Source organism: Podarcis erhardii (assembly GCF_964252035.2).
Source record: "Podarcis erhardii genome assembly, chromosome: 4".
Classification (NCBI taxonomy): Eukaryota; Metazoa; Chordata; class Lepidosauria; order Squamata; family Lacertidae; genus Podarcis; species Podarcis erhardii.
Window position 1 is genome coordinate 20339135 of NC_138508.1, and position 12661 is coordinate 20351795.

The 12661-nt window shown below is 46.0% G+C and overlaps 1 protein-coding gene across 1 annotated transcript in view; it reads left to right on the forward strand.

The window, feature by feature from the left end:
- The first annotated feature begins 1727 nt into the window (after positions 1–1727).
- Positions 1728–12661, forward strand: part of ARHGAP42 (Rho GTPase activating protein 42) — a 168366-nt gene continuing 157432 nt past the window's right edge. The window contains exon 1 of the mRNA XM_081860231.1: positions 1728–2242. Coding sequence (XP_081716357.1) covers positions 2089–2242 — 154 coding nt within the window. The 5' untranslated portion in view covers positions 1728–2088. The remainder of the gene's footprint in view (positions 2243–12661) is intronic.

The window sequence follows — 12661 nt, forward strand, 5'->3', positions numbered from 1 at the left end:
ATTTATAGTTTAGACGGTAGCATTAGTGCTAACCCTAACCCTCATAATATTATTTTTCTGTTTCTGTTTGCTATATTTATTGGGCTATATTATTACTGGCCTGCCTTACAGGGTTGATGTGTAAGGATTACTAAGGTAATCAATTTGTATGTTCTGCACATGAAATATTACATGTACAGTATATTTAAAATGTTTTCAGATTTCCTTTTTTAAAAAGTATTGTTTCGCTGGCCTGTTTGTCCTACCAGGATCCTCTGAGCGAGGGTGGATTAGAAATCCCACACCCAGATGTATGTATGCATAGGAAAACTTTTGCAGAATTTACCCATTGTATAAAAACTCAAGCCCTTTCGTTAGCCAGTGGGATAGGCTTAAGACAAAAGTTTGGAAGTTGCTATTTTTATTAGCCTATATATTGAAATTGCATATATGCTGCCTGCTTTTGAACTTTACTGGGTTGCATTCCACTAACTTTCCTTCAAAGCAGATCCCTTGAAATTAATGAACCTAAGGTAGCCATGCTCATTAATTTCAAGGAATCTGCTCTGAGTGAAAGTTAATTGAATGCAACTCAGTAAAGTTCAAAAGCATGCATGGCTGTGGGGTTTTTATCTTTTTTTATTGATCTGTACATCCTATTGACTTTTTACAGCTGTATTTTCAAAAATAATAATATACTGTATGTATATTTTTAAAAGCATACCCAATATACACATGCTAGAGAAATATGCAGCCCACTGTAACCTATAACAGCACCATTTTATCACAAACATAAAATAAAAAACTATTTTCTTCTATAATTTTAGAGGGAAGCACTAATTTCTGAGTGATGGCTCCATTTTCAAATATAAACACACAGAGAGAGTGTGTGCCCCCACACGCCCAGCTTTATAGCTCAGTCGGGAGAACATGAGAGTCATAGGTTTGAGCCCCACCTTTGGCAAAAGATTCTTGTACAGTGGTACCTCGGGTTAAGTACTTAATTAGTTCCGGAGGTCCGTACTTAACCTGAAACTGTTCTTAACCTGAAGCACCACTTTAGCTAATGGGGCCTCCTGCTGCGGCCGCGCTGCCAGAGCACGATTTCTGTTCTCATCCTGAAGCAAAGTTCTTAACCTGAAGCACTACGGTATTTCGGGGTTAGCAGAGTATGTAACCTGAAGCGTATGTAATGCGAGGTACCACTGAATTTGTAGCCGGTTGGGTTAGATGACCTTTGTGGTCCCTTCGAACGCTACAATTCCGCGATTCTAAAAAGCATGCACTGCAAACCATTATGACATATAGAACAGTATCATTGAAACCTATTGCAAATATAAAGTAATACGCTTCTATTTTACTTTTCTGGAGATAGGGAAGCTCTTCATTTTGATGGACTGCTGAGTTTTCAAAAAGTTATGTATAAAGCATGCACTACACATATAGCGCCAGAGTTGGTCGACTGTAACCCATTATGACCTAGAACAGCGTCGTTTGAAACCTATCGCAAATGGAAACAAATGTTTTTTCCCCTTTTTCTTCCCCCCTTCCCTTTTTGGAGGTACGGAGGCTCTCTCGTTGGGATGGCCTTCCCAAAAGAACTTTCCCCAAGTCTTGAGCAGGATCCCGCGGGGGCGTGGCCCCGTGGGCGCGGGAGGGGGGTGGGCGGGTGGCGGCCGCGCGCCCTGATTGGGCCAGACGCGCGTAACCAGAACGCTCTCCTCTCGGTCTCCCCCCTGCGGCGCGTCTCCCTCCCTTGACCTGGGAGGAGAGTTTCCTTGGCCCGGCCGAGGGAGCCTCAGAGAAGGGTTAAGCGCGGCGGGGCAGGCGGGGAAGACGGCAAAGCCCGGATCTGCCGGAAGAGGAGTGCGGCGGCAGCAGCAGCAGCAGCAGGGGAACGCAGCCATCGCCGCGCCGTGGCTCCAGCGATGCGCCTCGGGCTGCGCCATGTAACCAGCTGACAGTCCCCTTTTTGCGCGCGGCTTGGGCTGGAGAGCGGGCGGCGAGACCCCGCACCCCGGCGCCCGCGGGCTTCGCCGACGTCCCCCCGACCCTTCGGCCCGGCGTTTCTTCTTCCTCCTCCTCCTCCTCTCCCTCTCTGCCGGTGCCATGGGGCTGCCCACCCTGGAGTTCAGCGACTCGTATTTGGATAGCCCGGATTTTCGCGAGAGGCTGAAATGTCACGAGGTGGAGCTGGAGAGGACCAACAAGTTCATCAAGGAGCTCATCAAGGACGGCAGCCTGCTCATCGGGGCGCTCCGGAGTAAGTAACCGCGGGGTAAAGTGCGGGGGAAGCGGGTGCGGACGCTGCGCGGGGGGGAAATGCCCGGCGGTGGCGCGATCCCCTTTGCGCGCAGGGGGCGGGGAAGAAGAACTGTTCTTTTGTTTGAATGGATCCGGAGAAAGCGCGCCCCTGTCGGAAGGCGAAAAAGTTCTCTCGCGGCGCCGTCGTCGTCCCGGGACTGGGACACGTACGTGCTTGGTGGGGAAGGGGCGTAGCTCCGGGCCAGGGCAGCTGTTCGGCATGTAGAAGGTCCCGCTGGTGGCATCTCCAGGTGTGCGTATGTGTGTCCCCCTCCATGTGTGAATGGAGAGCCGCTGCTGGTCCGTTTATTGATTCTTATTTATTGATTGATATTTAATTACTTTATATACCTCCCTTTATCAAAGGATCTCAGGGTGTGGCACAGCGTTAAGAACACATTTTACAGAGCATAATAATAAAAACATTAAAAGCATAATAAATAAATAGCATGATAGTAAAATAATCATCATAACAATCCTCGCTTTCCACAGCTTTAAAAGGCCATAGATTATTTAATGGTCAAAGGCCTGGGTAAAGAGGAACGTTTTTGCGTGGTGGGGGATAAAATATGTAATGATGGTGCCAGGTGAGCTTCTCCAGAGACAGCATTCCACAGATGGGGAGCCACCACAGAAAAGACCCCGTTCTTGTGTTGTCACCCTCCGAACCTGCCAGGACTGGGGACATAGAGAAGGTCATCTGTTGCATTTATAAGCCACCTCCCTTCAAGGTGGCATGCATAGTTCTCCCCTCCTCCTTTAATCCCCACAACAGCCCTGTGAGGTAGGTTGGGACGAGAGGCAGCGACTGGCTCCCAGTGCGTTTTATGGCTGAGTGGGGATTTGAACTCAGCTCCTAGTCTAACAGTCTACAGAGCCACTACACCACACTGGCTCTGCTGGCAATGGGCCAATGGTCAAGCTTAGTAGAAAACAGCTTTAGGAGAAGTGTCATAATTCAGTAGCAGAGTGTTTTGCTTTGTATGAGGTTCGGTCTGGGACATCTCCACATTTGGGTGGGACATTCCCCTGCCTTAAACTCTGGAGAGCTGCTGCCGGTCAGTGTAGACAACATTGAACTAGATGGAGCAATGGTCTGACTTAGTATAAGGCAGATTGAGGAAGAAGGGTCATAGTTCTGCAGCAAAGTATTTCGCTTTTGCATGGATACCCTGTTGGGTTCGATTTGGGGTAGCTCCAGGTAGTGCTGGGAGACACCCCTGCCTGAAGCCCTGGAGAGCAGCTGCCAGTCAGTGTAGACAACATTGAAGTAGATGAATTAATGGTTTGATTCAGTAGAAGGCAGCTTCCTATGTTCCTATGAGTATGAGACATATCCAGTGACGTACTTTTTCTTCTGTTTCAAACTTTCCTTCCTAACTTGTTTTTGATAGCCTAATGATTCTACTCGTCTCGTTCAGAGTTGCTGTACAGAGTCAAAACAACAATGATGGGTCCCTGCCTCCTAGGAGTTTACAATCTCAAAACTCTTGCATCTGGATCTTTGTGCATGTTTTCTCAGAAGCCCAACTCATTAAATGGTGCTTCCTTTCAGATAGATGCCTGTGGGTTTGTAGTTGTCCAGTGGGTTTACTCAGACGTAGGCTGCACTGTGGTCAATGGGGCTTACTCCCTAGCAAGTGTGTGTTAGAATTGCAGCCTTAATTCCTTTTCCATGCAGTTAGTCGAAGCGGTGTCCAAGATACTAATTTTTTGCAAGTAGCTTTAAGTAAGTATTGTGTCTCTCTTCTGGTATATCGCTGTTATAGAAAGAACATGGAATGAATGGGAAGGTGGAAACCAATTTATAAAACAGAACCAGGCAGAATAAATGTGTAAAAACGAAAAACCGCTGGTCGAAACTTGCAAAATACTCCTCCTAAACTTACTGAAAAGCAGTTGGCAAGTGAAGTTCATCCACTTTCTGCATCAGATGTTTGTGTTTGATCCTGCATGGTTCTGTGACACACATTCTTAGACACACTCCCATTGAATTGGGTGATGCCTCATGTCTGTGAGAGGGCAGTGTTATGGTGAGATCCTCTGGGATGATGAGCAACTTAGGATGCATGCAGCAGATCTCTGGCTCGGCTATTTAATTCCTGACTCAGCCTGTGGCGTTAAGTCTCCAGACCCGTCTTAGCTCAAGACATGCTGGCATACATTCTTCATCCAGGGCTCAGCCGGCTGAGCCAAGGGTGGTGTAAGACCCCACAAAAGAGGGGGTTGGTTCCTGGGGACGTGGTGGCAGCAGAACCAGAGAGGGTGGGGCCACTACAGTGGTACCTCGGGTTAAGTACTTAATTCGTTCTGGAGGTCCGTTCTTAACCTGAAACTGTTCTTAACCTGAAGCACCACTTTAGCTAATGGGGCCTCCCGCTGCTGCCGCACCGCCGGAGCACGATTTCTGTTCTCATCCTGAAGCAAAGTTCTTAACCAGAGGTACTATTTCTGAGTTAGCGGAGTCTGTAACCTGAAGCGTATGTAACCCGAGGTACCACTGTATTTCACTGTATTGTTGCCCTTCTGCCAGGCTTAGACAGTGGTACATATATGCCCCTCCCAATGGTTTCATACATCATAGAATTGTACAGTTGGAAGGGACCACGATGGTCATCTAGCCCAACCCCCTACAATGCAGGAATCTTTTTTGCCCAAAGTGGGGCTTGAACCCACAACCCTGAGATTCAGAGTCTCATGCTCCTTATAGAATGAGCGGGTATCTGGAATTGTGAACCAGAGCGCATGCCATGATGTGAAGGGATCGTTGTTACTTTGCTTCTGTGTTCTGTTCCTTGAATTCGATTCTGGCCGCCTCTCTTCTTTTCGGTGTAAGTTGACTTCCCATAATTCTCCCCCAGAAATATATTTAGGAATCCCGGGAAAAGAACAGGAAGCTCTGTTTTTAACCCTTGCCTAACCCTGTTGCTGGAGGTAATGATAGCAACCCCTGCCACTGAGGTCATTCTTGCTAAATGTTTATGCTTTGTCTCCACCTCCAGCTGCTATCTTGAATGGACAAACTAGCATTAAATGTGATAATTACTGGGAGGGCAGCAAGCAGGAGAGAGGGAATTTAACCCTTTCGACCCCTGTTGCGGTCTGCTGGAAAAACCCAGTTCTGAAACTATTAATATGCTTTGGGGAGTAAATTCTCTCATAGGTGCCAGTGGGAAGTTTTATTCCCAATGCAAACAGCACTTCCATGGGAGGGATTTTCCTCAGGACCACATATGGGGAGGAAAGTTTTAAGCTCACTTCTCCGCCCACCCACCCACTGGTATCTCGGTAATTATCAGCTCCTCCCAGCTGATGCTATTTGCAGTTTTTTTAAAAAAAAACTTGCATGTTGTTAATGGTTTTGTTTTTTGTTTTTTTAATAAATGAAAAATCTAACTCACCCAGTGTGGTGTAGTTGTTAAGAGCGCTAGTCTTGTAATCTGTGGAACCGGGTTCGCGTCTCCGCTCCTCCACATGCAGCTGCTGGGTGACCTTGGGCCAGTCACACTTCTTTGAAGTCTCTCAGCCCCACTCACCTCACAGAGTGTTTGTTGTGGGGGAGGAAGGAAAAGGAGAATGTTAGCCGCTTTGAGACTCCTTAAAGGGAGTGAAAGGCGGGATATCAAATCCAAACTCTTCTTCTTCTTCTTCCTTTCATCCATGGCGAGCGCAACAATAAAAATACGATATAACAAAGGCAACGGAAAACCCTTCACACAGCAATAAAAATGAGAGGCAAGAATAATGCAAAATAATTGGGCAGAGGGTTAGGGTTAGGGTTAGGGTCAGAGGCTACAAATGAAATGCCTGGGCAGATGCCACTGTCTTAACCCAAGGATCGCTAACCTGCAGCTGCCCTGCAGATTTTCTTGAACTACAACTCCCAGCAGGCATGACTAGCAATTATGGAAGATGGGAGTTGGGAGTTGTAGTCCAAGAGAGCGCCAGGTTGGCTACCCCGATGTCTTAACCTGATGGTGGAAATCTGTAGTGTCGACGGGTGCCAGTCAAGCCTCCATGGAGGAGGGCATTCCAGAGTCACCACGGAGAAGGCACATTTAACATCACATCTTGTTAGGCCCCAAGCTGACGAAGGACGCTTCCAAGTGACCTGTTTATTAAGCATTCCTCCCGAATTGTTTGCACAAAATTTGCGGGGAGGTTACACAGCCTATGCTGTTTATTGAGGATTCATTTGTTTGCACACAGTTAGCAGGAAGGTTATGCCGCCTTTGTGTTCATCCTGATTTGTTTGCAAGCGGGTGAGATGACTTTGCATCCAGCAGTTGTTATCCTACACTTCCCAGTGCATTTTTCTCTATCAGTTTCCTTGCCATTCGAAGTTCTCTTTTGGGGGGTGCGGGGGAGGAAGGAATTCAAGAGCGCCAAATATGTTGAAGTTTCTCAAGCTGAACTCCCCAGTAAGTGAGTGAAGGGGAATGGGTTGCTGCATGCCTTGTTGTTGCAGATCTTTCCGGGGAAATTTGTAGGAACTCAAGGCACCGTATGCCAAATATTCAACTGCAGTTTTCCCCTTTTTTATTTTTAAAAAGGAGGTGATTGCTTAATGCCAGGAAAATAGCAAGAGTCTGAGTAGTTGAGGTCAAAGAACAATAGAAGCATAGTATTGTAGAGTTGGAAGGGACCGCAGGGATCATCTAGTCCAACCCCCTGCCATGCAGGAATCATGGGACTCGAATCCACAAACCTGGAATTAACAGCCTCATGCTCTATCAACTAAGCTATCCAGGGGGAATATGCTATAGACAGCTTCTTATTTTAAGATAGTTACGTCTTTATTTAGACAATTTATATATCCTTTGGGATGCAGGTGGTGCTGTGGGTTAAGCTACTGAGCCTCTTGGGCTTGCCGATCAGAAGGTTGGCGGTTCGAATCACTGCGATGGGGCAAGCTCCCGTTGCTCGGTCCCTGCTCCTGCCTACCTAGCAGTTTGAAAGCACAAAGTGCAAGTAGATAAACATATACTGCTCCAGCGGGAAGGTAAACGTTTCCGTGCGCTGCTCTGGTTCGCCAGAAGCGGCTTAGTCATGCTGGCCACATGACCCAGAAGCTGTACGCCAGCTCCCTTGGCCAGTAAAGCGTATGAGCACCGCAACCCCAGAGTCGGTCACGACTGGACCTAATGGTCAGGGGGTCCCTTTACCTTTTTATATACCACTTAATGGCAGTTGTCTCTAAGTGCTGCACACAGTGTCAGAAACTGAGATGTGAAAACTAGGAACTAAATGGCACCTTAAGGTAGGTTATGGACGCAACAACAGAATGTCTAGGAGCTTTTTTTTTCAATACAAAGCAGGAAGTGAATGACCTGCAGCTAAAATATTATGTTCATTTTTCACATGGTCTAGTCCTTCCCCTGCCCACCCCCCTAATATTCTTAAGAGGGTCTCTCCTCCAGTCTTCAGAGAGTAGCTGGAAGTGGGGAGGCAGAAAAAGGTCCTCCTTTTCTTCCACTCTGCATTTTTAATCTGAAATCTTAGGCGCGGTACTGCGCCCATAGCTTAGAAACTGCTCTGAAATTCCCTGTCGCAAAATGCGCCTAGAAGAATGGGAGTTTTGGACACCGGCTGTACAATTAGGATTGCAGCCTAAATTGCAACCTTCCCTTCCTCCCCACGTCTTTAGAATCAGGTGAGAACACTTCTTGCTTCCTGCGAAGAGTTAAATATTTGCAAGTGGCTTTCATAAGACTTTGTGCCTTGAGGGGTTGGATTAAATACTGTAAATATCATATTCTAAAGGTTTCATCACACTGCAACATCGTATCTAGTATAAGGACAGCAATTTTGATAGGTTATTCCGAAGTGTTCTGGTTTGTGGGTAGTTTTTTTTTAATCCACAAGCATAAAAATACAGTCATTGAAAACATTTTATCGCATTTTCAAGATGCAGAATTATTATTTTTTTGTTGTTAGCCGCCCTGAGCCCGGCTTCGGCTGGGGAGGGTGGGATATAAATAAAATTTATTATTATTATTATATAAAGTGTGCAGCCCAGGAGTGTATCCCTAAAAAGCCACGAGAAATAAAAAGCCATTTGCAAAAAGATGGCCTGAATAATTCTAGTAGTTTCCTCCCACCCACTCACCTCTGGTCCGAAACTTCTCTGCCATATTACACTTCGGATATCAACTGCCTCTGTTGTGAGAAAATAGCTCCCAAAAAGGCTGGATTTTGAACATGCCGTGTTGATCCCAGTAGCACTTGCTGCTCATAATGAATTTAGGAAAGAGCTGTCAAAACTAACAGGCCATTAGCAAGAAAAAGGCTCGCTTGACTTAATTTCTGCAAATTGAATCTCTGGGTCTCTTTTAGAAGGATGGTGACAAAAGCACACACACAACCCGACTTTGTCGCCTTTGACTGGACTTGGCAGCAACAAAGCTAGCTGCTTTGTGCATTTTGCAACTGTTTTGTTTCTGTTTAGGGAAATGTATAAACTGCTCAATCAAAAAACAAACAAACCTCAAAGCAGCATACATAATAAAACCTAAAATAGTGACTGGTAATGCAAAGAAACTTCCATATACAGTGGTACCTTGGATTACGGATGCTTCAGGTTACAGACTCCGCTAACCCAGATATGGTACCTCGGGTTAAGAACTTTACTTCAGGTTGAGAACAGAAATCGTTCTCTGGTGGTGCGGGAGACCCCATTAGCTAAAGTGGTGCTTCAGGTTAAGAACAGTTTCAGGTTAAGAATGGACCTCCAGAACGAATTAAGTTCTTAACCCGAGGTACCACTGTACTGGGTCTGACCATCAGAGCATCAATTGCTGACTGGCGTGATTTTTGACCAGGTTGTCTCTGAGCCCTTTCTGATGATGCTGGAAGAGGTTGTTGGACCTGCACAGGTGAAATCAGCAAAAATTTAAGGTAGGGCTGCCATACGTTCAGGATTTCAAAGGTGGAAGTGACGTCCAGGGGAAACGTTTCTGGAAGCTCAACAACTTTGGGGTTTGTCTTAGAAAAAGCTCAAAAACTACCAGGCTGTCCTGAAAATAGCTCAACAATTTTGGGGTCTTTCTAAAGAAAGAAAGCTCAACAACTTTTGGGGTGTCCTGGTTTTTACTTTTTGAAGTATGGCAACCCTATAAAAGGAAGTACTAAATTATATACAGTGGTACCTTGGATGTTGAACGGCTTGGCTCCCAAACAGATTGGCTCCCGAACACCGCAAACCCGGAAGTAAGTGTTCCGGTTTGCGAACTTTTTGGGAAGCTGAACGTCTGACGTGGCTTCTGCGGCTTCTGATTGAGTGCAGGAAGCTCCTGGAACAGATTAAGTTCAACAACCAAGGTACCACTGTATGTGACTATTTATGTGAATACCTTTACTTTACTTTTTCCAGATAGCTTCACCTTGCCAGGATCAGTTTTAAAATTTCACAATTTAGGTACCCAAATTTATTTTATCGTGAAAGGAGAAAGTACAGATGCCCCACAAGAAATGGCCTATTCATATTTCGGCGTGTTTGCAATTTTATTGATGACAGATACTGATAATTGCCCAGGTGTTCATTTTCTGGAAGGTATGTTGCGGGGAGAAGGGATTTTAGACATGTGCTTTTGTTATCTTTTTCTGCTTCAAAGCAGTATCAGGCAGCGTTGCCTTTCTTTATTCTTGTTTTGAAGGAAAACACAGTTAGAGCAAGTGGCAAGCTGAACAATGCGAAGTCTCCGCTTCAATTCCTTGAAGGCCTCTTACGCAGCCTCTGGCGCAGGATTGCCGTTGCGATAGTAAAGATAATTTAAAAGGCTGTGCAGTAATCCTGAGTCACCTTTTCCTGCAAGTGTAGTTGTCCGTTTCACCTAGTTAGTACTTTACAGTATGGAGGAGTCTTGTGACATTGTAAAAACTAGCAGCTCACATCACACAATGCACAATGTGTGATTCTGATTTGGCAAGTGTATATTTCTTTCTGGTACAGTGAGAATTGTAGAGGAGTAAGTTCAGAGGGTACGAGTGTACACTATTTTGATTTCAGATCATTGTTACTGCTCTTTTTGCATGACGTTTCCCCTTGGCTTCTTTCTTCTACGTTGATTTATTAGTAACTAAGTGAGTTGTCTTCATTTCACACAGATTTCAGTCGAGACCCGTTAGTCAAAGCTTGACTCACGTCCCATCGATTTCAATGGGAGCAGTTTGGGTGCTTCCAAAAGGTGGCTTAGTTTGGAAAAGCAGGTTCTCCTCATAGCTGTCAAGCGTCCCTTATTTGGCGGGACAGTCCCTTATCCCAGGGCCATGTCCCGCTGCTGTCCCTTATTGATGATGTCCCTTAAATAAGCTACTGAAGGTAATGGAGCCCTTTCTATGTCCAGCTGTGCTTTGTCAACAACAAATTGTTGCTGTTTTTTTGTGTTGAATATATGCTATATGGTAATTTATGGACCTAATCGGTATCTAAAGCCATTTGCATGCAACAAAATATGTATTTTATCAAAGTAATTGTTGATCCCTTATTTTGGTTGCTGATCCCTTATTTTCAAATCTGTAAGTTGACAGCTATGGTTCTCCTTCATGGAGAGCACGTGTTGCAGTGGGGGCAACCTCTGTTGCTGGGCGGGTTAATATAGATGTTTCTGACTGGGCACCCCTCAGTCATTGGGGGGAATTTGGTGTAGCAATTTTATGATTGACTGATGAGGGGCTATTTATTCCCTGCACGCAGCGTTGAGCTTCCACTTTTCGCTGCACGCATTGGATCACCTGCCCACCCTCCCTATATTTAGGGCTGTTCGCATTGACCACGCCAAGTGCTTTTGCCTGGCTGGAATGTCTCTCATAATGTTTGCCTGGATGAATCGCAGAATTGTAAAGTTGGAAGGACCCCGAAGGTTCTCTAGTCCAACCCCCTGCAATGCAGGAATCTCCGACAGGAAGACTGTAGGAACTAGCCTGTTGTACAAAGGTAAGGTGTATTATCTTACAACGTTACGATTGCTCCGCCCACCCACCATTGGCATGTGGTCCCCAGAAGGGAATGTGGCCCTTGGGATGAACTGAGTCTGGATTTGAAACTGGGCCTCTCTGCAGGCTGAGACCCTACCTGCCCGCGGACTGTCTCACCAGAGTGGTGCATGCTCTGGTTATCTCTCGCTTGGACTACTGCAATGTGCTCTACGTGGGGCTACCTTTGAAGGTGACCCAGAAACTGCAACTAATCCGGAATGCGGCAGCTAGACTGGTGACTGGGGGGGGGGGCGCCGAGACCACATAACACCGGTCCTGAAAGATCTTCATTGGCTCCCAGTACGTTTCCGAGCACAATTCAAAGTGTTGGCACTGACCTTTAAAGCCCTAAACGGCCTCAGCCCAGTAAACCTGAAGGAGCGTCTCCACCTCCATCGTTCTGCCCGGACACTGAGGTCCAGTGCTGAGGGCCTTCTGGCGGTTCCCTCGCTGCAAGAAGTGAGGTTGCAGGGAACCAAGCAGAGGGCCTTCTCGGTAGTGGTGCCTGCCCTGTGGAACACCCTCCCAGCAGATGTCAAGGCAATAAACAACTATTTTACTTTTAAAAGACAACTCTTTAGGGAAGTTTTTAATGTCTGACGCTGTATTGTTTTTAATATTCAGTTGGAAGCCGCCCAGAGTGGCTGGGGAAACCCAGCCAGATGGGCGGGGTATAAATAATAAATTATTATTATTATTATTATTATTATTATTATTATTATTATTATTAAACAAGGTTCCCCACTCTTGCCCCTAAACCAGTTTCAGCGGTTAGGGATGGGGGTGGGCTTTGGGCTTTTGCATTTTCCCATCTCTTTTCCCATTCTAACTCTCACGGTGCTTCCCTTTTCAGTGTTTCCCTCCGCTCTAAAGTAACAGCGAAGGATTCTGCGTGTGTAATCGTTTAAGTTCACATCTGAAAATTACGCACTTGTTACTGTTGAAAATGTCCTGAAATGTAAGCTCGGAAGAAGCGCATATTTCTCACGGTGCTTTGGAATTTGTTTACTTTGACAGCCCTCTGCGCAAGGAAGTTTCATGTTCAGTTTTGTTGTTTTGCTGCCTCTCGGCCAAAGCTTGAGAAATTCCACTAAATCTACGGGAAACCACTTTGTCGATGCAAGGAAACAACTTGGCCGTTCCCTTGGATTTTGTGTCGGGTATAGGGACATTTCACATGGGTGTTGCATAGGACCCCTGAGACGTTTGCAAAGAACCAAGTATGCTATTTTGAAATCCCTTGAAGCCAATTTGCTGTCTGAAGACTCCTGGGTTTGTGAGTCCTTCCATGTTGGGCAAGTGAGCAAGTGTACCTTCTCTCTCCTCCAGAGACATAACACCTTGTGGAGTGTGGGCTTTCAATCTGCACATTTATTCCCCCTTCCAAAAAAGCTTCTTCTTC